Source organism: Syngnathus acus, chromosome 22, assembly GCF_901709675.1.
Source record: "Syngnathus acus chromosome 22, fSynAcu1.2, whole genome shotgun sequence".
Taxonomy (NCBI): Eukaryota; Metazoa; Chordata; class Actinopteri; order Syngnathiformes; family Syngnathidae; genus Syngnathus; species Syngnathus acus.
In genome coordinates, this window is record NC_051106.1 from 9,481,576 (window position 1) to 9,506,574 (window position 24,999).

At 43.5% G+C, this 24,999-nt stretch overlaps 1 protein-coding gene across 1 annotated transcript; it reads left to right on the forward strand.

Annotated features, from left to right (window-relative positions):
- The first annotated feature begins 501 nt into the window (after positions 1 to 501).
- On the forward strand, positions 502 to 23,017 carry LOC119116796 (peroxidasin). Its single transcript, XM_037242482.1, has 23 exons — positions 502 to 744; positions 6,006 to 6,077; positions 6,164 to 6,235; positions 7,931 to 8,002; positions 9,468 to 9,539; positions 10,324 to 10,395; positions 10,853 to 11,022; positions 11,930 to 12,047; positions 12,130 to 12,299; positions 12,617 to 12,889; positions 12,975 to 13,250; positions 14,594 to 14,706; positions 15,004 to 15,160; positions 15,599 to 15,707; positions 16,807 to 16,964; positions 17,490 to 18,496; positions 18,575 to 19,071; positions 19,156 to 19,290; positions 19,422 to 19,630; positions 19,737 to 19,848; positions 19,937 to 20,069; positions 20,460 to 20,573; positions 21,073 to 23,017. Exons 1-23 carry the CDS (start codon positions 557 to 559, stop codon positions 21,205 to 21,207), a joined length of 4,434 nt encoding a protein of 1,477 aa, XP_037098377.1. The 5' UTR covers positions 502 to 556; the 3' UTR covers positions 21,208 to 23,017.
- Positions 23,018 to 24,999: the final 1,982 nt, after the last annotated feature.

Sequence of the window (24,999 nt, forward strand, 5' to 3'; positions counted from 1 at the left end):
TCCGAATCAGTGCCCGTGACTCCAAGAAAGTGTAACAAAGGGCTATAAACATGTTTATTGAATGTGTGATGCAGTAAACACAATGAGAAGAGAAGCGACACAGATGTTTCCTGTGCTTCATTGAAATCAGAGCACTGTTGTGTCCCCAGAACACATTTGAAAACAGGATGGAAAACAGACAATGCAAAAGTGATTAGACTCTTGATCAGTAAATATGAACTCATAAGCAGTCTGAGAACTACTTTTGATAAAAAAACATGTAGGTCTATATGGAATTTTGAAAGTTTCCGGAACAGCACAATGTTCAAACAGCATAATATTACAGTGGGTTGCGGTCATATTAAATATGCTTTTAAGAATGCAATTGTTTTTCAGGGGTGTGCAAAGTTTGAGAAGCACCGGAGTAGCTGAGCTCTAGATTGCAACCAAACTGCAAAAGTGCTTGTCTGTCTGGTCCCGCGCGTGCACGCGTTTGCGCGTGAGCGTCGTCGTCGGCTGCAACTTGTGTGTGCACTGTGCAGTGCAGTTGTCGGTGGTGTTGGGCTCACAGCTAGCAATGGCGCTGCAGGCTGCCCAGCTCCTCTGTGCGCGTCTCCTGCTCGCCACGGCTTGGCTTTTGCTCGCCAGCGGACCGCAGTCGGTTGTGTCTTGTCCGAGTCGCTGTTTATGTTTCCGAACCACTGTGCGATGTATGCATCTGAATCTGGAAACAGTACCAGCTGTCTCTCCGCAGACCACCATTCTGTAAGTAGCGCCCCGATTTGCTTTTGCCGTCCGTCACTCCAACAGCAACAAGAGAGCAGAGATTGTGCATGCTAACGGAACCATTGGCCGGCCTGCCAAAGTTTGCAGGCTCGGTGGAAAGCTTTATTGTCTTTTTCCTGAGTTGGAGCTTTGACCTAACGATGGTGTTCAAAGTGGTCCTATCTTGTGCACTAGGAAGTTTTCAACACCTGCTTGAAAGGCTTTGGCTGGAGGGGTTAATGGTCAGTTTTGGGGGTCAAGCAGCTGGTGAAGGGGCGCTGCAGGAACAATGTGGAGTGTGAAAGTCACTCAGTGGGGGTTCCACTGTTTGAGCGGCAAAAGGCATGCTTCTGCAGGCTGCATGAATTTGAAAGCTGCGAAGACTCTTGTTTGAAGACCACTATGTCATTGAGATGTTATGGAGCAATTGGTTTTTGTTGTTGCATACTTTATGCTTGACAGAAGGAATAATGTACGCATTAATCGGGAATCATTTGTGAATGCCTCCTGGAGAGCGCTTCCAAACTAAAGTACAAGGTTTAAATGGGAGATTGGTAACCAAGATACAAGAAGCATAAAGTCCAGCCACACAACCCTGCACCCTTTTGCCCCTAAACTGAAAACCTTCAATATCATGAAACTACCCCTCTGGGGTCCATTTGTATAGATAATATCAGTGTAGGAATGTACCTGAAGCCTTTAGGCTGTGGAAAAGTCAAGTACCGTAATTTTCGGACTATAAGTCGCACCGGAGTATAAGTCGCACCAGCCATAAAATGCCCAAAAAAGTGAAAAAAAAAACATATATATGTACCGTAATTTTCGGACTATAAGTCGCGTTTTTTTTCATAGTTTGGGTGGGGGGGCGACTTATACTCAGGAGCGACTTATATACATATATATGTTTTTTTTTCACTTTTTTGGGCATTTTATGGCTGGTGCGACTTATACTCCGGTGCGACTTATAGTCCGAAAATTACGGTATATAAATCGCTCCTGAGTATAAGTCGCCCCCCCACCCAAACTATGAAAAAAAACCGCGACTTATAGTCCGAAAATTACGGTACTTCTCAAAGGTGGTGTGACTGAGAGAAAGGCCTCAAACAGAACTGCTATCTTCTGCTAATGGCACATAATTGTAATTAGAATGCAAATCACTAAATGATTCCTTGTGTAATTTGAACTTCAATATTATCTTACATTGGTGCCGATTATTCTTTGCAAGGCAGAAATTAACTCCTGCTGACCCCCTTTCTGACTGAGTGTACTTTTTGCCCAGCTGAATAGGTTCCCTTTTCACACTGGGGGCAGAAAAAAAAAAAAAAAGCCACCAATCAGGCCAACTCCTCAAAGACATTGCCGCCTTTGTGTGGAATTGGCACTGTGATCGAGTTGTCAATACACTGACCAACCTATTAATAGTAACACTCTGCCAGGAAACACTAGGACAAAGAGGCATCTTAGTCACATTGAACCAAAGCAGCCCACCGGGCTTGTGCTTTGAAATCTAGGATGGCCACATGACTTGCCGTGCAGTCAATTCATGGTCCAGTCCTGACCTGACACACCCTGCACCTCCACCCACCCATCCACTTTACCACAGCAATGAGAGTATTGTTTAGGTGTTCGAGCAGGATGTCTAAATTTGTTGCAGGCTTGATAGAACACAAGTGCACGCTGTCATTTCCTGCATGCTTTCATGCTTGCGAACTTTGAAGTCACAGCCACTCGTCAGCTCTCCTCCCGTCTGTCGTCAGGTCAGGACATGAATACCTGGCTGCTTGATATTCCACACACAGATGACCGACCCTCTGCAGGGGAAGTAACAACATGTACCATGGATTAAAAAAAATAGATAAAATATATCATTTACATCTTTAAACTTAATTTGATGTATTGTGCAGTGGTCTAAACTCAAAATCAAAACGCAGGACTATTGTGTCATGTCAGACTTGTGGACCACACTTTCTGAGAACAACCCATATTGGTCGAATGCTGGGATTGTTGTAAGGTAGTGTATTTGTATTTATTAATTAGGGGGAAAATAATTAATGGCATGATTAAGTAGTTGACATTTTAATCTTGCATTTAAATGCTCTTGTAAAAAATAAAAAAATAAATCTTGGCACTATCGCATTCAGGCTTTGTTCCAAACACTTTGCTACAAGACATTTGAACCGGGGGATGCTGATGTTTTTCCCCCAGAATTTCTTTCTGGCAGCCATGTGTTTTTCAGCTGTTTTCTCTTGGGACTGACTGGAGGCATGATGGTAAATTATATTTTTTTACAATAAGGACACAGCTGTATAGTTTCTCAAGGATTTAGAGAAGTAATATCTTCTGAGACTTAAATTGGATGTTTTACTTTTTGTACCAGTGCTGGACTGCTGGTAAGATTGCCTTCCAATTAAGTTTTTCAATATTGTTATTTTTTTTTACTTTGGCTCATTAGTTGCATGTTAACCGAATTTGTATTGGATTTGCGTTGGCTTGATGGTATTACATGGTATTGAAACTGCAAACGTCTGGTGACCTTCTCTGAACTTGATGAACCCTGACGCGAACGTGCATTCGCGTGTCTGCGGGTAATAATTTCATCCGGTCGTCTAGTGCTTTTCTGCTCCCTCTGCACTTTGTGACTGTGGTTAAAAGTTGCCATCTTTTTACACTGCTTTGGCCTGTCTCCTCCTCCTGCCCGCTCTCCTTATCTCCTTATCCATGGGTGCATTTGAAAATCCACTCCAAGCACGTTCTGCTCCACTCCAACTGCAACCTGTGTTGGTGTGTCGCGAGACCTGTGACAATACGGAAAAGTCAAAGCTCTTGCTTGATGATGTAACCAGTTCTGAAGGCTCGCCGAAGCCATCAGAATAAGCTTGGCAAGAAAAATGAACAGTCACGACAATAGACAATAGTTATCCTTTGCAGCCTAACCAATGGCCATGCATTTTTGAGATACGCTTATCAGTTCCATTCCATGAATTGCAATGGGAAATGTTGTCCATTTGAAATGTTTCCAGAAGGGTGGATTGTCTCAAATTGACTGTTAAATGTCCCCTCTCTGGCCCCAAACAGTGGACTGCTCTGACATTGACACAGAGTCAGGGAGAGAAAGTGAAGCTCCATTGTTGGGAATTTGCTGCAGTCAGACCTTGTGAGGCACTCATTCACTCACTCACTCGCTCACTCACTCAGTCTCTGCAGTATTATGGAATGCAAAGCCAGAAATCCCCCAAGCTTTACTAATTTGCACAGTGAGATTGGCCCCAAGATAGTTGTTGAATGAACTCAACTGCCCCTTCCAGCAGCTAAGGGAATTATACTGTTTTGGGGAATTTGATTCTGAAAATAATGCCAAATCTTAACGACCGATTTTAAAATGAATTTCATGTCATAATGAAGTAAGGAAATCAACATTATTTGTGAAACCAAAGCACTGTGAACATTTGTAGTGATCAATAAAATAGCTAAGATTAAAAAACTTAAAAAACTGCTTGAAACACTTAGTCAAGTTTTCCCCCCTCTCTGCACCCCCCAGCCTTACATGTCAACTGTTAATCTGCTAAAAGGGAATTTTATGACATTTCTATGGCGCATTGTATTTGGAAGGTCCAACGATCAAACGTTGCTTGTTGTGCTGTATGAACAAAATCTTTTGGTCTGCTTTCAATGAGAAGTCTGTGTTCTTGGTCTGTCTCTTCTTTCTTTTTCTTTTTTTTATCCAGATGGATTCATTTTCTAACTCATTCGGGTTCAGTAGTTTTCTTCCATTCTCTAATGTTTAAGTATTAATGAGTCACAAAGTCTCCGACCCACACAGTCTGTGGCAAAGTGGACATGTGTGACAGAACTAAACTTCTTTCTTGACCACAAACAGAAAAGCAGGAGAAGTTCACACATGGTGTTCAGATGAAGGATTGGGTACCATCCAGGTTTTTTCATTGTTTGGGTCTAGGCAAGTGCTTCAAAAAAAGCTTTTATAATGCTGCATATAGTGGAGCGCCATATAATATATGGTCGACATGTAACATTTAATTCAGTGACTTTAACTAAACATTAACTCAGGCAGTGGAACAGTGACGCCTTTATTTTTCCTGTTGGCTGAAAATTAATCTGCGCTTGTGTTTTTTAGTGCTGTCAAACGATGAAAGTATTTAATCACGATTAATCACATTTTTTACTCTTTAATTAAGCCAAAACGAGCCTTAATCACACAATTTAAAAAAATTAATGGCATTAAAATTGCGTTAAAACTAAAAAAAACAAATTTTCCTTCATTATATTGTAATACTTTAATTGCTTCAGTTCCCTGTGATTATCCCCAAAAATGAAGAAAACAAATATTTCAAGCCTTCTATTCATCCAAAAGAAACTGCAGTGTCACTCTTAAAACATGTCACGGACTCTTTTTGACAGAAGTTATGCATAAAACAGTGAACTTGATGGAACCACAAGGTTTTTCAGGTATTTTATATTTAGCATATCTTGAACCACTGCTTAGAAATAAGCACGGTCCTAAATCACGTATGTTAAATGTTGTTATGATTTGCTGCAACGTTTTTCTCAGCAGAATTGCCAGCTTCTAGTCTTCAAGACGCACGTTTAAATCACCGCAGCTTGAAGCTGCATTGAGTTCCAGCATGCCTTTATGTATCCCTCCCTCAGAGCTGAAGACAGCTGTCTCAGCATGCCCGCAAAGTGCACTCTGCATCTTGGGGCCTGTCACCGTGTTTTCCTGAGGGTGGCCATTCTCTTCACCCTGCAAGTGATCCCTGCTTTTTTCCACAGAGGACCATTGGCACCGCTTAAAACACCTTTGACAGACTGACATTTATAATATTCTCAAATCCGGCAGAAACAACGTGGTGGTTGTGGCTTTGCTTTAAAAAAAAAAGTGTTCTTAGCACAGGAAGTGGCAACCTTAGAAATTCCACTCTAGCCAATTTAGGGGAGGGTCCAAAGGAAATAGGACACCCGCACTGGATACACATGCTCTGAATGAAAAAGTGAATGCATGAAAAAAGTCGGTCAATTCTGATTGAATCCTTATGTGAAGGAGCTGAGCTTGTACAAAGAGAGTACAAACTTAGCACTTCATTTTCTTATTGGGCCCATATTATTTTTATTATTATAAATATCATATAGGGTAGTGCAGGTTTTTTTTTTTATATTCAAAAGAAAAATGAAAAAGACACAATTAGTCACTTTTTACTTGCAAATTTTGCCTAATCATTTCATTTATGTTTTCTTTTGCTCTGCAGGGACCTAAGATTCAACAAAATCAAGGATTTACAGCCGGGATCATTTAGTCGATTAAAGAATCTCAACACACTGTAAGTTTTTGTGTCTTTTAGTGTACTTATTTCATATCTACAGAACTATTATATAACGTGTAACCTCAAAATCCCTTTCTTTGCAGCCTCCTCAACAACAATCATATACGAAGAATACCCAGAGGAGCATTTGAAGATCTTGAAAACCTCAAATATCTGTAAGTTGTCTTAATGTCATTCTTTCATTTTATTTTTTTGCAAACAAAACTCTCCCTTTGCACATAACATAGTAAGCACTTTTTTTGCTGGCTTAAGGTGAAAATGAATTTTAGTGATAGGAATATTTTGCCAGTTGGTTTGGGTTTTGCACCACATTCAAGGACTTGAATTAATTGTGCTAGCTAAAGGAGGGAAGAGGATGTGCTGCACACACCTCTAGGTGTGCGCCGGAACACGGCAGTATTTTTTGTGACTCATCTCGTTCTTGTCAGGTATTTATTTGCCCAATAATAATAATGATATACAAAGCCCAATTCCAATGAAGATAGGATGTCGAGTAAAATGTAAATAAAAACCAAATGACGTGCAGATCCCTTTCAAAAATGTAAATCAAATACACTCCAAGGAATGTTGAAGTTCATAAACCTGCCTGGTGTACAATTTGTGGGGTCTCCGTCTACTAGTCACACTCGTACCGCAAAGCCACAATGTTGTGGAATGTGGCTTGGCATTGTCGTACTGAAATAAGTAGGGACATCCTAGAGAAGACATTGCTTGGACGGACGGCGGCATATGTTCCTCCTAGGCGTGTCCCCATCTGATATCGAATAAAATGAAATACTCCACCTAATATGATGGATCAGTAGATTTAAGTGGGTTGGGAGTTCCAAGGAAGTTTTCCCCACTCTATCTTTTGGCAGCTCAATGACCTTCCAAACGCGTAAGTGCTTGTTTACATCCCTCACTCTTCTTACTTTTAATTAAATGCTGTCACTATTTACAAGCTGATTTAATGACAGAGGTCGGCTCCTTTTAAAGCAGACTTGCACCATTGTTCTGACCCTTGTGATTAGCCTCTAATGTTTCCTCAGAGTCGGTGTCCGGTTCATGCAACATTATCCTCGGTCCTGAACCGAAAGCTGATATCGCCGCCACGGACACGCTTTAGCTATGATGCAAGAATGCAGTGTTTATTTTTCCATGCACCACATCACATGTGCCACAAAGGAGCCCCTTCCATATCTAGCTGTGGGTGCGATGATGGAGAGTGCAAAATAGACGGGACATGAAAGACAGCTGCAAGCCGTTGCTTTGCTTGTATCACATTTCTTTTGCCGCGTAAAATAGAGGAAACGTTTACACGTTGAGAAGGAGAGGCGGGCTCAGAGCGGAGCTGAAATAAAGCCAGAGGAATTTATGACGTTGAAAACATCTTTGTCATTTTTTTAAAGGGTGTTTTCTGAAATATGGTGAGTTTCTGAATTGTACTGGAATAAATAATTGTGGAGCTAGACAATTCATATATTTTTTTAATTTCGTTTTTTTAATGTATCCAAATGTGGTTCCTAAACAACTGTGGTGTGCCCTTGTAATGTTTGTTGCTTGTACTTTTTTTTTTTGCATAAACACTATATAGTAGTGATTATTCATTGGAGTGTGTAAAGTATCTAATTGCGTTGTGGTCTACTGCTAAAGAGAGAACAAAGGGAGCAAGAAGTCGATAAGCAGCTGTTTGCTTGGTTTGCCCCGCAAGGCAGTTCCAAGTACGTGAGCCTTAAGGCCACCCTCGCTGAAGAATTTCAACCTAAACAAGTCTTTATTTTGTCTACCTCCTTTCTTAACCACCAGGCGGTATTTGGATGATGCGGATGTCTGAGTGTGATACTAATGTTACTGGTTGTCTTTCCTTCCAGCTATTTGTACAAGAATGAAATCCAATCAATTGACAGACAAGCATTTAAGGGGCTTGTCTCTCTTGAGCAACTGTAAGTGACCATCTTTTTCCGTCAGCTTTTTTTTTTTTCGTTGTCCGTCGCATCTCCCGCCTACTTTCTCACCGTTGCCCTGGAAACAGCCGCTACCGACAAGTCATGAAGAATAGAAAGTTCTACATGGTTCTAACATGAGTTCTTTCATGTCATGACTGTGTAGGCCTTTTGCAAGTGCCATGATAGCATTGCACATTTGTCTGTCAGTGCGCGCCACTATTCACCTTCCCTCCTCCACCGTGCATGCCGTGTGTGCACCCACCCTTGTGTGCCGCGCTGACCCCCTTTGACCCCTTTTTTTTTTTTTTTGCATGACTCGCATGTCGTTTAGTCTGGAGGCAGTTACAGCGCCCCAACCCCCCGTGCTTGTAGCGCGATGTTTGTGCTGCTCCTAGTGTCGTCATAGCGGCGAGCTGGAGTGTTTCTTTTGCTACGCTTGCTTTTGCTGTTGTTTGCTGTCCACATGTCAGAAAATGCAAGACACAAAACATGTTTTTAACTGCACAAATTAAAAAAAATTGCTCATCAGTGGTTTGGTCATTTTAATTGATACATTGTTTGTATTGTGATAAACAAATCTAAGCATCATCTATAATCAACGTGGATGATTCCCGCAATTTCCGAGCGAGACTGACTATATGTGACTTGGCTTAGCTGCATTAATGCAGACCAAATGGCTAATTTACTAAATCCCATTCCAACACCAGGCTCGCTGCCCAACAGATGCTTTGAATTGTGCAAGAATATAGAGTTTTATTAGCAAGTGACAAGTTCTGAACCAGCATGCATACAAAGGAATACTTTGACTACAAGCCACAAAGCAACATCAATATGCCAATACCTGATCTCACATGCTTCTTTTGGAAGAATGACTTGATTCAAAGGCACATTCCAACATGACTCGCCAGCACTGATTTCATTTGAGCTAAGCATCCCAAATGTGGGCAAAAATATTGACTAGAAATTGGAATGAAAAGGAGATAATGGCATTCACCATTGCAAATGTTACACTGCTTGTTCTCATAGTGGGATTGAATTTATCCATCCAGCTCCATTCTAAAAATGTGCCATTTAATGACATCATTTGTATTATCGTTGTTTGTTGACTTCAAGGCCTGCTGTCGCTTGCTTTCCTGTTTAAGTGCGCATATTAATCTCCTGCTTTTTGTTTTTTTACATCAGTTCGATTTGAACCTTTTTGTCGTTATTGTTAAGTACAGTTTAAGTATTTGTTTGGCTTTTAATGTGATCACATCACTTGATGTATTTGTCTATTTGCCACTTCTATAGCCATCCTCCATCATGTAAAGTGTTTATTACTGGCATGTTTAAGATCAAATATGCAAAGCCATCCAGTATTCCTTGCGGTATGAATTTATTATGAATTGTCAGCGATGAAAGAAATGACAGGAGAGCTCTTAACTTGGCAATAATGTCCAATGCGTCATTTGTTCTTCTTCAGGTACCTCCACTTCAACCACATTGACTCACTGGAACCAGAATCATTCAGTCACCTACCGAAGCTTGAACGACTGTAAGTCCACTTTTGGCTGTCGACGTGGAACCTATTAATCATAACCTCTTATTATCTTTTTAGTCAGCAGATCTACAACTGCTGAATTCTGCAGGATCCCAGAAGCCGGAAAACAATGTCTGATAAAAAGAAAAAAGAATGCATATAAATGTAGAAGACTCTAAGAGAGGAGTCATGTCCATATTTAGTCACCGCCAGTTTAATTTGTCTTGTCAGAGTAGTGAGATGATGCAAGTGTTCTTTCACTCTGCTGTATATTTGTTCAACAGCTGTCAGGAAATATTGCTCGGCCAATTATTTATCTGCGTCCAGAAATATTCTCTTTGGTACAATCAGCCTGGGAAAAACGAGAGTAGCGGAAGAGGAAGAGATTACGACATGCGACTTAAACTCCTGGATTAGACCGATGACTGAGAACACATCCTGGCTCCATTATTGAAATGAACAAAACATAACTTGAAGCACAATGTCCCATTTCTATAAAGGTGTATTGTCAGATGGAGACATTTGGTTAAATAGCGTTGAGCCCGTTTATGGGCTGCTTGCTGCCAGCTATATTCAAACTTTAGAACAGCAGTACCATACAAAATGCGATGAAGTAATGAGGCAAGTAGTTCTGTGGTACACACTCACGTTGAAAAATTCCAATTGCGATGGAAAATCTCATAAATATCTGCAAAGATCATGAGTCATGTTTTCTTTAAAGTTTGGGGTATGCTGTGAGTGATCCCTCAGTCTCGAGCATTTATTTAGACTCATAAATTTGCTTGTGCCTCTCCCTCAGGTTTCTGCACAATAACAGAATCACACAGCTGGTCCCGGGAACCTTCTCAAATCTGCAGGCCATGAAACGACTGTAAGTGGAAAAGCTCCATGTCAACTTCTAAAACAGCTGTGTGGGAATGCATGTCCACCTTCCAAACAGTGTCGCCCAGTGAGAAGCTGGCCGTGTTAATCAGTTAGTTACACGCCACCACTGTGGTCTTGCTGGGTTGTTTTTTTGGGGGTTTTTTGGGAGGGGCAAGATGATTTTCATCTAAAGGATCACAGCACATTCTTGGCTATGTTTGGCTGACTTTTTTTTGCAGAAGAGGAAAAAAAATGTAAAAAATGCCTTATCTGGGCTTTTAGTCACTACTGAACGCCATCTTGTCTCTGTATTGTAATATTCAGAATTTTAAAAATGGCTATGAATCAATGCGTCAGTATAATTTAGCCTGAAATTTTGGGCTATTTATATTCAATTGTAGCTGGCTATTGAATGATCAAATTTCCCTGCAATGACTGCTAATTGAATGATGTTGTGTGTCAAGGCGACTGGATTCCAATTCGTTGAACTGCGACTGCGAGTTGCTGTGGCTGGCCGACCTTCTAAAACAGTACGCAGAGTCAGGAAATGCCCAAGCTGCCGCCACGTGCGACTACCCGAGCCGCCTGCAGGGAAGATCGGTGGCCACGCTCACGGCAGAGGAGCTCAGCTGCGGTATGGAGCAGGAGGAAAATTACAATTTCGAGAATGCCATTGAAAAGCTGCAGGCGCATTCACAATGAAAACGAGTCCAGATGAGAGATTGAAGCGGAGATCTACTTCTTGGCTCCTGATGAGTGCGAAGGGCTTCCAGTTTTACTTTGGGGGGCAACAAATTAATAAATAATATGGAAATAAATAAGGATGGTGCAGCATTGAGTGGAATGTTGACATCAGGATCACAGCTCTCAAGCTAGACAGGCATACAAACAATAAACAGACTACAGTATATGGAGTGAATCCCCTCCGGGCTTCCTTCCTGCAGATGGCGGTTAATGCCCGTCACTTGGTCTTACTCATGACCACATGGAGTTAGACACAGGTGCATCCCTTCTTTGTGTCTGGGTTAGTCAAGCAGCCAGCTGCTTTATGTTCAATTGTACCGAGAGTACCATTGGATTGCAATTCAGTTATCAATTGAGATTTAAAAGTTGTTGAATGTGTTTGGGTTTTTTTTTTACTCCGTGTATGACTACCTTTTTCATTTGTGTGCATACAAGGAATAAAAGTTCTTTTTCAGGGAAATCATTCCACACTAAAGGCATAAAATGCGATGCACAGCAATCAAGGCATCTGTCAGAACAGATGCAATAAAATGCAACCTTATTACGCTGTCTACTCCACTCTTCTGTATTTAATGGACTATGATGAACACCAGGCTCCTACAGTCTTGATTTCCAGGCTATAGTGATTTATGGAGTTGAGTTTGAATTCTGGCAAGACAACAAAATTACCCCCCACAAAAGAATGGCGTGCTCGCTCTAGAATCAAGCTGATTGATGATAGCTGTTGCGTAATGGAACATATGTACAGACATGCCATAATACCGTCCTCAAACCTTCCATTATAAAACTCTCTCCAGAAATACCCCGAATTACCTCAGAGCCTCAAGACGTAGATGTTACATCGGGGAACACAGTCTACTTCACCTGCCGGGCTGAGGGAAACCCCAAACCGCAGATCATCTGGCTCCGCAACAAGTAAGCCTGTGTGACGCTAAATAGTGTACAAGGCTGCTCCAGCCATGATTTGTGTTGTTCATCTCTTGTGTTCTGACAACAGCAATGCTCTTAACATGCGAGATGACAGTCGTCTGAACCTGCTGGAGGATGGGACACTAATGATCCAGGATACAAGAGAGACCGACCAGGGAGTCTACCAGTGCATGGCTAAAAATGTGGCCGGGGAGGTCAAGACCTCAGAGGTCACGTTGCGATATTTCGGAGCGCCTTGTAAGTGAAGTTCCATAATCCCTGGCGATGTTTGATCATGCATATGAATTTTATAACCTGCATCTGCGTCAATGGCTTTCACTTTGGCTGCATTTTGCTAACCAGCAGGTCATTCCTCGGTTAATAGGTGGCCCCCTTATCATGTTATGCATTTCATCTCTTTGGGTTTGTAAACACCAGGGCCCTCGCTGTATACATTTTTTGATGGCTCACTACTATAATCACTGGCCAAGTATGGAGCTGTGATACAGATGTGATGTCGTGTTCTCTATCAGCACCTGACGATTATCATCTTATTGGTTCCTTTCTGCCTGCAGCACGGCCAAGTTTTGTCATCCAGCCCCAAAACACTGAAGTGCTGGTGGGTGAGAGTGTGACTTTGGAATGCAGCGCCACGGGCCAGCCACAGCCCCGAATCTCCTGGACCAAAGGAGATCAGACACCGCTGCCCAGTGACGCTCGCATCAACATCACCCCCTCCGGAGGGCTTTATATTCAGAATGTGGTCCAGGCCGACGGAGGGCAGTACACTTGTTTTGCCTCCAATAATGTTGATACCATTCACGCCACAGCTTATATTATTGTCCAAGGTAGGTTAACAATATTCTTTCACTGCTACATGATTGAATATATACGATGACATATTCATGCATTGTATTTCTCTTGGGCCTCCAGCAATCCCCCAGTTCACAGTCACGCCACAGGATCAGTCCGTCCTTGACGGCCACACCGTGGACTTTCCATGCGAGGCTACGGGTTACCCCCAGCCCGTTATCGCCTGGACTCGCGGAGGCAGCCCGTTACCTCTGGACCGCCGACACTCGGTCCTGTCTTCTGGTACCCTTCGAATCACTCGGGTGGCGGCCCACGACGAGGGCCAGTACGAGTGCCAGGCGGTCAACCCAGTAGGGACTGTGCGCACCGCCGTGCAGCTCAACATCCAACAGAGAGGTGAGTTGACAGGGTGGAGATTTCAAGTTAGTGGAAAGTCCACGTACGGCTTGGTCATAAATAAATTGCTTTAATGTCAACACAGTGAAGCTGACGCACTCTTCTGAGCTAATTCATGTTTCGTTTGTACGTGTATATTGTAAATTGCTATGATGTGGTCACAAAGTATTTGCACGCTGAAAGAAATGTTGCTGCTGTTTATCACGTGTAGCCTACGTTGGCATGTGTTGGTGGGATGTACCGAGCGGTGTTGAAATGACAGCCTTGTTATTAAATAGGGAAGCATGTCAGACCATAACTCTTGAGAGGACTCCATGTTTTTCCATGTAGTAATGGCTGGTAACACGCCTCAAAGTATACGTTGTTGCGTAATGCTTCCACTCTTAAAATTACGCACAGGCCACAATCATGATGAATGTGATATATAGACTGACAGGCCTCGTGCATTGTATTCTGGCGCTTAAGACGTGAACGAGACTCTTTTTAGGGGCATTTAGGAAATTGTTTACTATTAATAATTGTCAGTTTGGATGCATATTTGATGATGGGACTTGGAGTGGACTGCGTTGAGTGACTGCTGTGAACAATGGGTTTTTAGGAAGTTCATCTCTGATTTATAGTAGACAGTTTAGGCGAGACCACAAAGTATTTGTGAGAGGTTAGCAGGATTTTCCCATGCCGTGTGTGTGTGTGGGTCAGATGTCTTAACACCTTGGCTTTCCAAGTGTCATCTCAGCTCCCAGACAATGAAACATAGTGACTCACTGTGTAGCAATGCTCAGTGGTTCATTTGTGTGCATGATAAAGACGTAGTTCAGGGACACCCAGTGTTTGATGATGGACTCGGAATGGAAAGCAGCTGCTTTTACCAACACGTCATATTCAAATTCACACTTGCTACGTGTCCATTTTTGTTACAGTTTCAGTACACAACAGTTTCAACCTCAATGTTTTGGCAGGGAAATAAAAAAACACTTTGTTTATGTTTGGCAAGCACAAAGGCAACAATGGGATGTTTTTTTTTCTCAAGGAAGATTTAGTGCAAATTTCTGGAATTTTTGCATTATTATTGTGAAAACAACCACAAGACCCAAAGTCATTTAATATACGGATCATTTTTGTCTATGATGTGTACTTATAAATACACTCTTAGAAAACAAAGCATTATTTTTTTTTTTTTCATGCTTCTCTTTTTTGTTTTGAAGTGTTACTGTTAAACAAGACAGTAGACTTTCTGAGTTTCTTGTCTGCAATGATTGTTCTCACTTTACCTGTCCTGTACTGTCACATAATCATTAACACGTGCGCATATGTGTGTGTGTGTGTATGTTCAACTCATTCAGTAACGCCTGTTTTCACAAATGCTCCAAGGGACGCAACGGTGGAGTCTGGCGAGGACGTCCAGATTCCCTGCCGTGCTCAGGGCCAGCCACAACCTGTCCTTACCTGGAACAAGGTTAGATGCTAAGACGACATTTTTAGGAGTAGCCTTGACCTCCTTGAGGCTCAGGAGATGGAAACCATCTTCAAGGATTTCTAGATTGGTTTGAATGCTGCATTAGTCGGCATCGGTCGTTTTTTTCTTTTGTTTTTACATGCAAAGATCACGTGTCACTTATTTATTCCGTGATCAATAATCGTCAGCATTGGGTTTTTTTTACACGAAAAGTTAATTTTGCATCTTATGTAAATGACTTGGACATGCAAGCTCCCAAGATCACGACCTCCCCAACTGCATCATCTTCTCTCTCAGGATGGTGTGCAGGTGACAGAGAGTGGTAAATTCCATATCAGCCCCGATGGCTATTTGGAGGTAAAAGACGTGGGCACCGCCGATGCTGGCCGCTACGAGTGCATAGCCCGCAATCCCATTGGCTATGAGGTCGCAAGCATGGTGCTAACTGTCACAGGTGAGAAGACACAGGTTCTATTCCCACTTTTACTATAACTTTAGTGAATAAAATATTGACTGTAGTGAATTGGTGACGTTCATCCCCACAATTCACATTGAAGCAGGATTTGTTTTTTTCTCCTGTCCGGCAGTGCTTGTCATGTTATTGTAGAGTCCACAGAGTGAAACGCCCAAGTTTGAGTCAGTGATATCAGATTGCTGTCAGCTCTTCTCATTCTGCTCGAATATCCATCCCTGCACTCTGTTTCTGTTTTTGTTGGCCACATCCACATTGCATCCTTGAGTTAATGATTTGGTTCATGTTGGCATCCGCTTACTGGAGAGCTGGAGAAGGTTGTAATATTCAAATAAGGTCATAATACTAAGGAACTTTTTTTTTTTTTTTCTCTCCGCAGAATTACTCTTAAAGCACTTCTTCTCACGTCTTGTCTTGCAGTTCCAGAAGTAAGCAGGGAAGGCGACACCTTTGTGAGCACGTCCATTGAGCAGGCAATCCGAAATGTGGACAGTGCCATTGAGTCGACGAGGAGACGGCTGTTTGATGGGTAAGCTGTGAACGACTCGTGCAATATGTACCTTAGTGGCCACACCGTTAGGTACACCAGCACATTTAATAAGAACAATTACATCACCAAGGGTTCCTAAAATGAATCTAGCGACATCTCTCACATTTGTACTGGAATATTTTGGCTGGCCGTACCTTCCCGCAGACTGTTTTAAGTTGAATGAGTTTAATCATAATCAAGGTTACCAATGTTCTCATCCGGCCAGTTATTCATTGCGGAGAAGATAAAGAAGAAGTGATCTTAGTCACTGTTGGCAGGTTCTGTGCACATCCTAAGTGTTTCCATCCTGTTTAAAAAATGTGGTAAGCAGTTGTGTTGATCTTGGCATGCACAAACGGCACCGCACTTGGCTTACCCGCGCATGCATGATGCAGTGAACATCAACAAACACATAAACAAAGAACAGAAATACACACAAGTCAAACCGCTAAGCCAAAAATCAGATGAGGGGATTTCCAGCCTCCGTTTTAAATGGCAATCAGAGGCTGCTGGTTGAACTAAAAGATGCCTTTAAAACTGACTCACGAAGCTCTGTTGTAAAAAAATATAAAGATGAATTCATTCTAATCAAGGTAACTCAATAGCGCATTTTTGTTGAAGACGTTATTCCGAGAAACTTCTCATACGCCCTTCATTTCATTCCTGTTTATTACGGTAGTTGTGAAGTATATGGTGTATATTTATTCCTGCATGACCAGGCATGAAGAAAAATATATATATATACACTGAGGTGTGACTGACAAATGTGTGTTTGAGGACTGACTCAGCATGCCAAATGAGGCATTCATGTTGGATTTGGATTCAGTCCATAATATGACATCACTGTGCTCACAGAGTCAAAGGCATTTTGTTTGCAAGGTTGAACAGGTATACGGACTCTGTTCACTCCCTCACTCTGTCAAAGAGCTCGTGCAGATATTTAGTCACCTGAGTCAATCGACAATAAAGTGCTTTTTGAACTGTTGTCGTTTTCTGGTTCTTCCTCTGTCTAAAGTCTGAACCCAAGTTAATTATCCGAAAGACTCGCTTGCTCACCTCTTTGTTTTTTTGTCCTTCCACCATCTCCCTATCCCTCTAGTCAGCCTCGTACCCCAGGAGAGCTACTTGCACTTTTCCGTTATCCACGTGACCCTTACACAGTGGAGCAGGCTCGCGCTGGCGAGATCTTCGAGCAGACTCTGCTTCTCATCCAGAACCACGTCAACCAGGGTCTCACGGTGGACACCAACGGCACCGGTGAGGCTCATTTAGTCGATAAATAAACGCTGGTGATTCTAAATCTACGGTACATATTTCATCATTGATCCCTTCATTCTATTTGACTGCTTATTCTGGTTCAGGTTACTTGGAAACAGCTGACTTAAATTGACAGGCGGGTTACACCCTAATTTGCTCCTCTGTCAATGTCAGGACTGACACATATGGATTGACCATCATCAATACCCAAAGACAATCTGGAGACTTCAGTTTAAAAAAAATAGAAGGGAATAAAAAAACATGGGCGCGTACACAGACCCAAATCAGGATTTAGAAAGCTCCCAAATATTTGGTGAAAGAACGCAGCTCTTTCCTGAATCATTGCCCAGCATCACAAGGGTCACAACTTCAATATTGGCAGTTCCTCTTTTTCTAGAAGGTCCGACGGAATTCTGCAAGTTTATACACTCATATAAGCGCTTATCATGATACTGAGTGGGTTACTTTTCTATAAATACCAAGTAGATCAATAGCACTATTTGCATTCCCTCTGTGTCCCCGCAGACTTTCGCTACAACGACCTGGTGTCCCCGCACTTTCTGGACGTGATCGCCAACCTTTCGGGCTGCACCGCCCACCGCCGCATCAACAACTGTTCCGACATTTGCTTCCACCAGAAGTACCGCACTCACGACGGCACTTGCAACAACCTGCAGCACTCCATGTGGGGGGCCTCACTCACCCCGTTCCAACGACTCCTGAAATCCGTCTACGATAACGGTTTTAATCTCCCGAGGGGAGCTACGGAGCAGGCGCACAATAGCTACAGGTTGCCCCTGCCCAGATTCGTATCCACCGCTTTGATCGGAACCGAGACCATCACTCCGGATGATCACTACACCCACATGCTGATGCAGTGGGGTCAGTTCCTCGATCACGACTTGGACTCGACCGTGGCGGCCCTCAGCCAGTCGCGCTTCTCTGACGGAGAGCTGTGCACTCAGGTTTGCACCAACGACCCGCCCTGCTTCCCCATCCAATTCCCTCCCAACGATCCCCGGCAGCTGAGGAGCGGCGCCCGCTGCATGTTCTTTGTGCGCTCCAGCCCCGTGTGCGGCAGCGGGATGACGTCGCTACTCATGAACAGCGTGTACCCGAGAGAGCAGATCAACCAGCTCACGGCGTACATCGACGCCTCAAACGTCTACGGTAGTTCGCGGCACGAATCCGAGGAGATCCGCGACTTGGCCAGCCAACGGGGTTTGCTCCGGCAGGGAATTATTCAGCGTACCGGGAAGCCGCTGTTGCCTTTCGCTACGGGACCGCCCACCGAGTGCATGAGGAACGAGAACGAAAGTCCCATCCCCTGCTTTTTGGCCGGAGACCACCGTGCCAACGAACAGCTGGGCCTCACGGCCATGCACACCGTGTGGTTCAGGGAGCACAACCGCGTAGCCACAGAGTTACTCCGGCTAAACCCCCACTGGGATGGGGACACCATCTACCATGAAGCCAGGAAGATAGTGGGAGCCCAGATGCAACACATCACCTACAGTCACTGGTTGCCAAAGGTAACGATTCCTTCCTTCCGCCCGGGCCGAACGGCGGTAGCGGCGTTACGGACAACCCTAACTCTTTGTGTTTTCTAGATCCTAGGCGAGGCAGGCATGAAGATGATGGGGCCGTACACAGGTTATGACCCCAATATTAACGCGGGCATCCTCAATGCTTTCGCCACTGCGGCATTCCGCTTCGGGCACACCCTCATTAACCCGATACTCTACAGGTTAGATGAGGACTTCCAGCCCATCCCCCAGGGTCACATCTCCCTGCATCGGGCCTTCTTCTCGCCCTTTCGCATCGTGAACGAGGGTGGCATTGACCCGCTGCTCCGCGGGCTCTATGGCGTGGCGGGTAAAATGCGGGTCTCCTCGCAGCTAGTCAATACAGAGCTGACCGAGAGATTGTTTTCCATGGCCCACGCTGTGGCCTTGGACCTGGCAGCCATGAACATACAGCGAGGAAGAGATCACGGCATACCGCCGTACAATGATTACAGGACCTATTGTAACCTGACCTTGGCTCAGACCTTTGAGGACTTGAGGAACGAGATTAAGAATCCCGACGTCAGAGAGAAGCTACAGAGGTGATTTGAGAGCTGCCGCGCCGTAAAACCGAAGATACTCTTTGGATTTAGTATGTCACCCAAACCATATCTATTGTGTGATAGGCTTTACGGTACGCCTCTGAACATTGACCTGTTCCCTGCCCTGATGGCTGAAGATGTGGTTCCTGGCAGTAGGCTCGGACCCACCCTCATGTGTCTGCTGGCTTCTCAGTTCAAACGTCTGCGGGACGGAGACAGGTAACCACTTCCCTGTGTCATATGGAGGATGTAAACATCCTCAATTTCAGACTGAACCGAGCCGTTCCGCTCGCTCGAAACGGGCCGTACGTTTATTATTCCTGAACCTGGCAAATATTCGTAATGTGCAGGTTCTGGTACGGAAACCCTGGAACGTTCACGCCTGCCCAACTGACTCAGCTGAAGCAGGCCTCTCTTTCTCGGGTGCTGTGCGATAACGGCGATAACATCACGCGCGTGCAGTCGGACGTCTTCAGGGTGGCGGAGGTGCCGCATGGCTACGGCAGCTGCGACAACATCCCGCACATTGACTTGCGCATGTGGCAAGACTGCTGTGAAGGTAGCGTTGGTTTTATTTGGAGCACAGAAAACTCCTATCTGTCATTGTCCCTTTCTTGCTGCTGTTGTGCACACCAATTGAGCTTTGTTGTATTTCGCTTTGCCAGACTGCAGGACCAAAGGTCAGTTCAACGCGCTGTCCTACCACTTTAGAGGGCGCAGGTCAGCCGATCACAGTTACAAAGACAGCAGAGCTGCCGACGGCATCAAGGAAAACAGGTGACGCACCGGCCGCCGTCGTAAAACAGCAACTTTTTAGTTTTCGTGAGTGTCATTTGACCATATTGTTTGCATTGATGATTTGCAGTCCCTTGGAAGAAGCCAGAACAGAACATGTCAATGTTACGGTGACCTCAAAAAAAAGCACTGATCCCCCAGCGAGTGAATTCCAAGACTTTGTCTCCGACATGCAGAAGACAATCACAAGCTTACGCAAACAGGTACATAAATTCCCAAAATTTGGACATTGGCAGGTTTTTTATGTTCTGTACAGCGTTCTAGTCAGACTCGATCACCGAGTCTTTTGCCTTTTTGTCAGGCAAATGTGTTTTTCATCCATTTTTCCGTAGGTGCGTTCCTTCCCTTTTCTTCCTTGCATTTTCGTTTAATTCAAGTCAGGTTTTTTTTTTTTTTTTTTGGCGTTTCAAGCATCGCTGCCCCTGAACTATGCTGAAGGAATCATGCTCCCTGCACATTTAAAAAGCACTCGGACAGGAAGTAACTCATAAATCAGGAACAACAGCATGAGACCAAATCAATAGAAAGTCCATTCTTTATGGTGTCGTTCGTCTCTGCCCATAGAAACAACCGCCTTTGATTTGTCTTTTCAGATTAGACGACTGGAAGCCCGTCTGAGCAAGACTGACTGCGTTGACGGTAACGGGCGTGAGCGGACAGATGGAGAGCGGTGGAAACAGGATTCGTGCACTCAATGTGAATGCAAAGTAGGTTCAACATATGGACAGGAAACCACCAAATAATGAACTGCACGTTTGGCTGCGCACGTATTTCTACCGAGATACAAAGTGCATTCAAACAATTGTGTTGTTAATATTATTATCTTATATTATTATCATGATAATTATTGTATTTGGAAACACACGTTCATGACTAGCTTTTCTACAGTATGCTTTTAAATGCCGTACTTTCAATTTATGGTATTCGTTTTTTATTTTGAAGTCGTTCCCGGCAGCGTGTCGAAAACGGCTGACACATTCACGACTTGTTGTTGCCCACTTCAACGACTCAACGGGGTCCTGAAATAATGTTCAATCACTGAATAAGGGTGCTAAAAAAAACAAAAGGGTGTGTCATAGTTGTTTGCTCGGTCTCCCTTTTGTTCTGCTGTCGGCTGGAAGTCCCAGTTGTAACCACGGGAAACTTTTCAATCCTCCCTAATCTAATAAAGTAAGCAGCCCGTTGTTTCTGTGCTCCCTCCCGCAGGACACCAGAATCACCTGCTTTGTGGAGTCCTGTCTGCCGGCCCCGTGCAAACAGCCTGTCAAACTAAAAGGCGCCTGCTGCCCCATGTGCTTGGATGGAGCCAAGTGGCAAAAAGCAGACGGCAGCCATGAGTAATCCTCAGGACGTCCCTCCCGCTAATCACACTCGAGTGTCTGAAACACTCAGACTTCCACTGAGAGGAGGAGACTCTTGAAGGTGTCGGCGCCCGCCAGTGGCCTCGATACACCCCATAGCCTCATTGTTTTTTATTTGTTCTTTTGTATTCTTTTTTTTTTTTTTTTCCCATGTTTTGTTATTTTTGGATCGCTGCCTCCTCTGGGATGAAATGGATTTCATGTCTGCTCCCGGAGGCCTCTGCAGTGCAACAATTTAGTTTGCCAAATCACAGGGCCGCCCGCCTGCCGCCGCCGGTTGCCATCAGCCAGCAGGAAAGGGAAGTAGATTGAGGAGGCCGGCCAGTGTTTTCTCAGGTTAGAGATGCCGAAAACTGGTGCTATTGTATCCCTTATGAACGAATTAATCACTAAATACCTTTGAAGTATTGCCATTTGTATGCAAAGCAGCTTATATCCACTTGATATCTGCCTATTTTCTATGCTAAAATCACAATTGAGATCAGTTTATGCAAGGTCAAAGAGGTTTTCTTTTCATCTAAGGTGCTTTCATGCCATGTTGTAACAATGGATGTTTCTTCTTTCTCTTTTTTTTTTTTTTTTTTTTTTTTTTAATCCAAACGAACATAATGTGAAGCCCTATGAAAATTGAACGGACAAAAAGAGAGAGAGAGATGTCTACTGATTTCTGCTCCTAAATGTCTCTGCCGGCCGGCCCTCTCCGATTACTGTTTCGTCGCGACCGTCCCGTTATTGTCCTCAGTGCGCAAAGCCAAACGTTAACATCTAGAATGTATGGAACTGTGAAACCAGGTCGGAGTAGAGGTTTCATCTGTGGTGCTGTTTTATCTACTGCCACACTATTTGTCATCATCATTCACACAATTTGAAGGACTGCAATGATTACTGTTTTTTTTTTGCCTGCCATGGACCTGCAGCACTGGATTGCATGCGTTCTGTTGTCAAACGTGTCGACTTTTACACAAATCTGCTTTTACCTACCCCCCTTTAGTACTGATACATTTGGAGAGATTTTCTGTACGTGTTTCATTGCCAAACTTTGCGTTACGTCATTTAGCCAAGCACGCTGCAGAGAGCACAGGTTTCTTTAACCCGCTGACCCTCATTCCGCTGTAATGGAAGCCATATGAGAGGTAGGAAATAATGTGCTGAATGTTGAGATACACACACAATCAAAGCACATATAATGTACATAAAAAAACAAATGCCATTCAATGCAGCGGCCGCTCGCTCACTTATGTAACATACATCTTGTTTTCTTTCTTTGTCTTCCTGTTTTGTGACAAAGCAGCCGCAATGTTCCCCTCCATTGTTTTCTTTATGCCGTAACGTCCTGAGCAAGCATCTGTCACTAAACCGAAATAATACTGTCTGGAATGTTCCATTCAGGACGGGTTTTTACATTAAACTACGTGTTTACAGTTCTTCTCTTTCCCGCGCCAGCATCTAGTCCAGTTTAATATGTTGCTCCAATGTTTCCATTTTACTGCATTAATCTTGAATGCCCATGTCCTTAGCTCATTAATAGCAAAATGCAATTTGGCCCCACTTCCAATGTTGTGTGCCATAACATTGCGAGGTCTCTGCTCCCTGGTGTGGGGGGGGGGGGAGTTTCTTTACAGTAACTTGCCCCTTTTCACCGCTTAAAATCATTCCCAAGTGTCAATGGAATGCACTGCTTTGCCAACACTGTCCCTTACAAGTGGTCAATGTGGCTTTTAATGCCAAAGAATGGTTTGCACTGTAATGTATGCCTCTCAACAGTAATAAAAAAAAAAAAATCTGCCACATTTGTTTTATATACGCATCGTTGTTAGTTCTTTTGAGAACATGCAAGGCTGTAGATCACATTTTGCAAATGTCATCGCGTTGATTCATCGAGTCTAAATCGTTAACTCGCCGAGGTGTGGATTCAGAATTACACTCATGGAAAATGAGATCACAGGCTTGCTAGGGTGTGTGACCTTGTTCTACCCGTATGCCCTCCGCGTGCGTGTCTGTGCGTCTGATGAGATGATGGATGGTCTTTGTGGGGATTGTCCCCCCAGATGTGGATCTGGCATCAATTTTGAGCTCTCTGCAACAACACTCTTGTTGCTTCTTGCACAGAGGAGCAGTTAGTCGTCCTGCTGCTGGACTCTTGCCGCTCCACCTCTCATTGCGTATTGGCCTGTCTCCCAAAACCCATACTAGTGAGATTACTAAGCAGCCAGTACCGGATCCAAAAAGGAGTGTTGGGTGATCTATATCAGGATGGTTTAAAATAGTGAATATTTTAGTACCAGAAGAAAAAGGAATTTTCCTGTAAGCATTCACGTGATAGTTTTGGCACAGATTTCCCACCGAATGCTTTTCTTGAGCCCTTGGGTCAAAGGTCAGCGGTATTACCCTCTCAGCTTCTCCAGCTGCCACGAATGTTTTCGAAGAATGTTACATTCAATTTACTTCAAGTTCAGTGCTCCCAAAAAATGGTCAACAGCTTCAATGCTGCAAGCTGGCCCATGAGTGGTCAGAGATCCTGGAATGAAAACTAGCAGGAAATTAAGTTTCCAGTTGGTGCATAGATAAAAACCTCCATCTCTTTACTAAACAGGAAAAGACATTATCACCCCCACAGTAAGGGACGTCACGTACTCAGTATTATGTCTATTCCAAATGTGTACTTCTTTTCCTCTCGGTCCATCCCTGAAGCAATCCGTCACAGTTGCAGGTGGTGTTTACAATAAAATCTCTAATTTGTTCATTGAACCGGAAGATGGACAGACTATTGGAGCAAAAAAAAAATGTAGCAATCGGAGAAATGGTCTTCTGGAGCCAAATCAGCCCACTATCGCATTTGGGAATTTCATTTCAGCAACTTTGGTTTTTTGTAATGACCTTAAGGAATGTCTTTCACCTTTGCAAGTGGAAAGTCATCCTGGTTTCCAGAGCAAAGAGGAGAATCTGTGTCCCACAGAGGCAAAATGGCTTTTTTTTTTTCTCCTGGGAAATACAGCAGAGTGTGGGAGAGAAATGTGATGAAGGAAGGCTTCCAGTCCCTTGACAAACAAGCCCACACACTTTAGCATGTGATTACACAATTGCAGATGGAAAAGCATGCAGCATGTTGACTTACCATCCCTGTTTAGGCGATTTGCTCGATTTGATTCAATTCTGTTTTTATTGATTTCTTTTTTATTTGAACACAGGTACAACACAAGCGTTTAAAGGCTTGGAGTCACCCAGACAATTTAGCGTTTTCTGTGAGAATTGCACAAGGGTTTTCTAATCATCCATTAGCCTTCTAACACAATTAGCAAACACAATGGGTCATTAGAGCACTGGAGGGATGCTTGCTTGGAATGAGCCTTTCGACACCTAGATTGCATTAGAAACCAGATCATTGCAGCTAGAATAGTCATTTAGTGTATTCCTAATGAGTTTGATCTTATCCACATTGAAAACAAAGAGTGATTTTATCTTCAAAATGTCATATTTACATTTTGTTCAACAGAACAAGTGTGTTTCTGCTGTTGTTCTCTATTGCGTGTTTGTTTCACTGACTCAAATAACACCTGGCATTTTTCAACAGATATCAGATTTTGACCGCGTCCTCTCTTGGCCTCTCACTCTGTATCAAAATACCAAACTTGTTTCCCAGCTCTATGAAATGCGATTGCCAAAGACGACAGATGTGAAGAGAAGAGGTTAGTATTTTCTTTTTACGTACATAAAGACAATCCTGGAAGAGAGCTGTGTAAAAATACACATTTACGCTACTGTAATGTTCTCC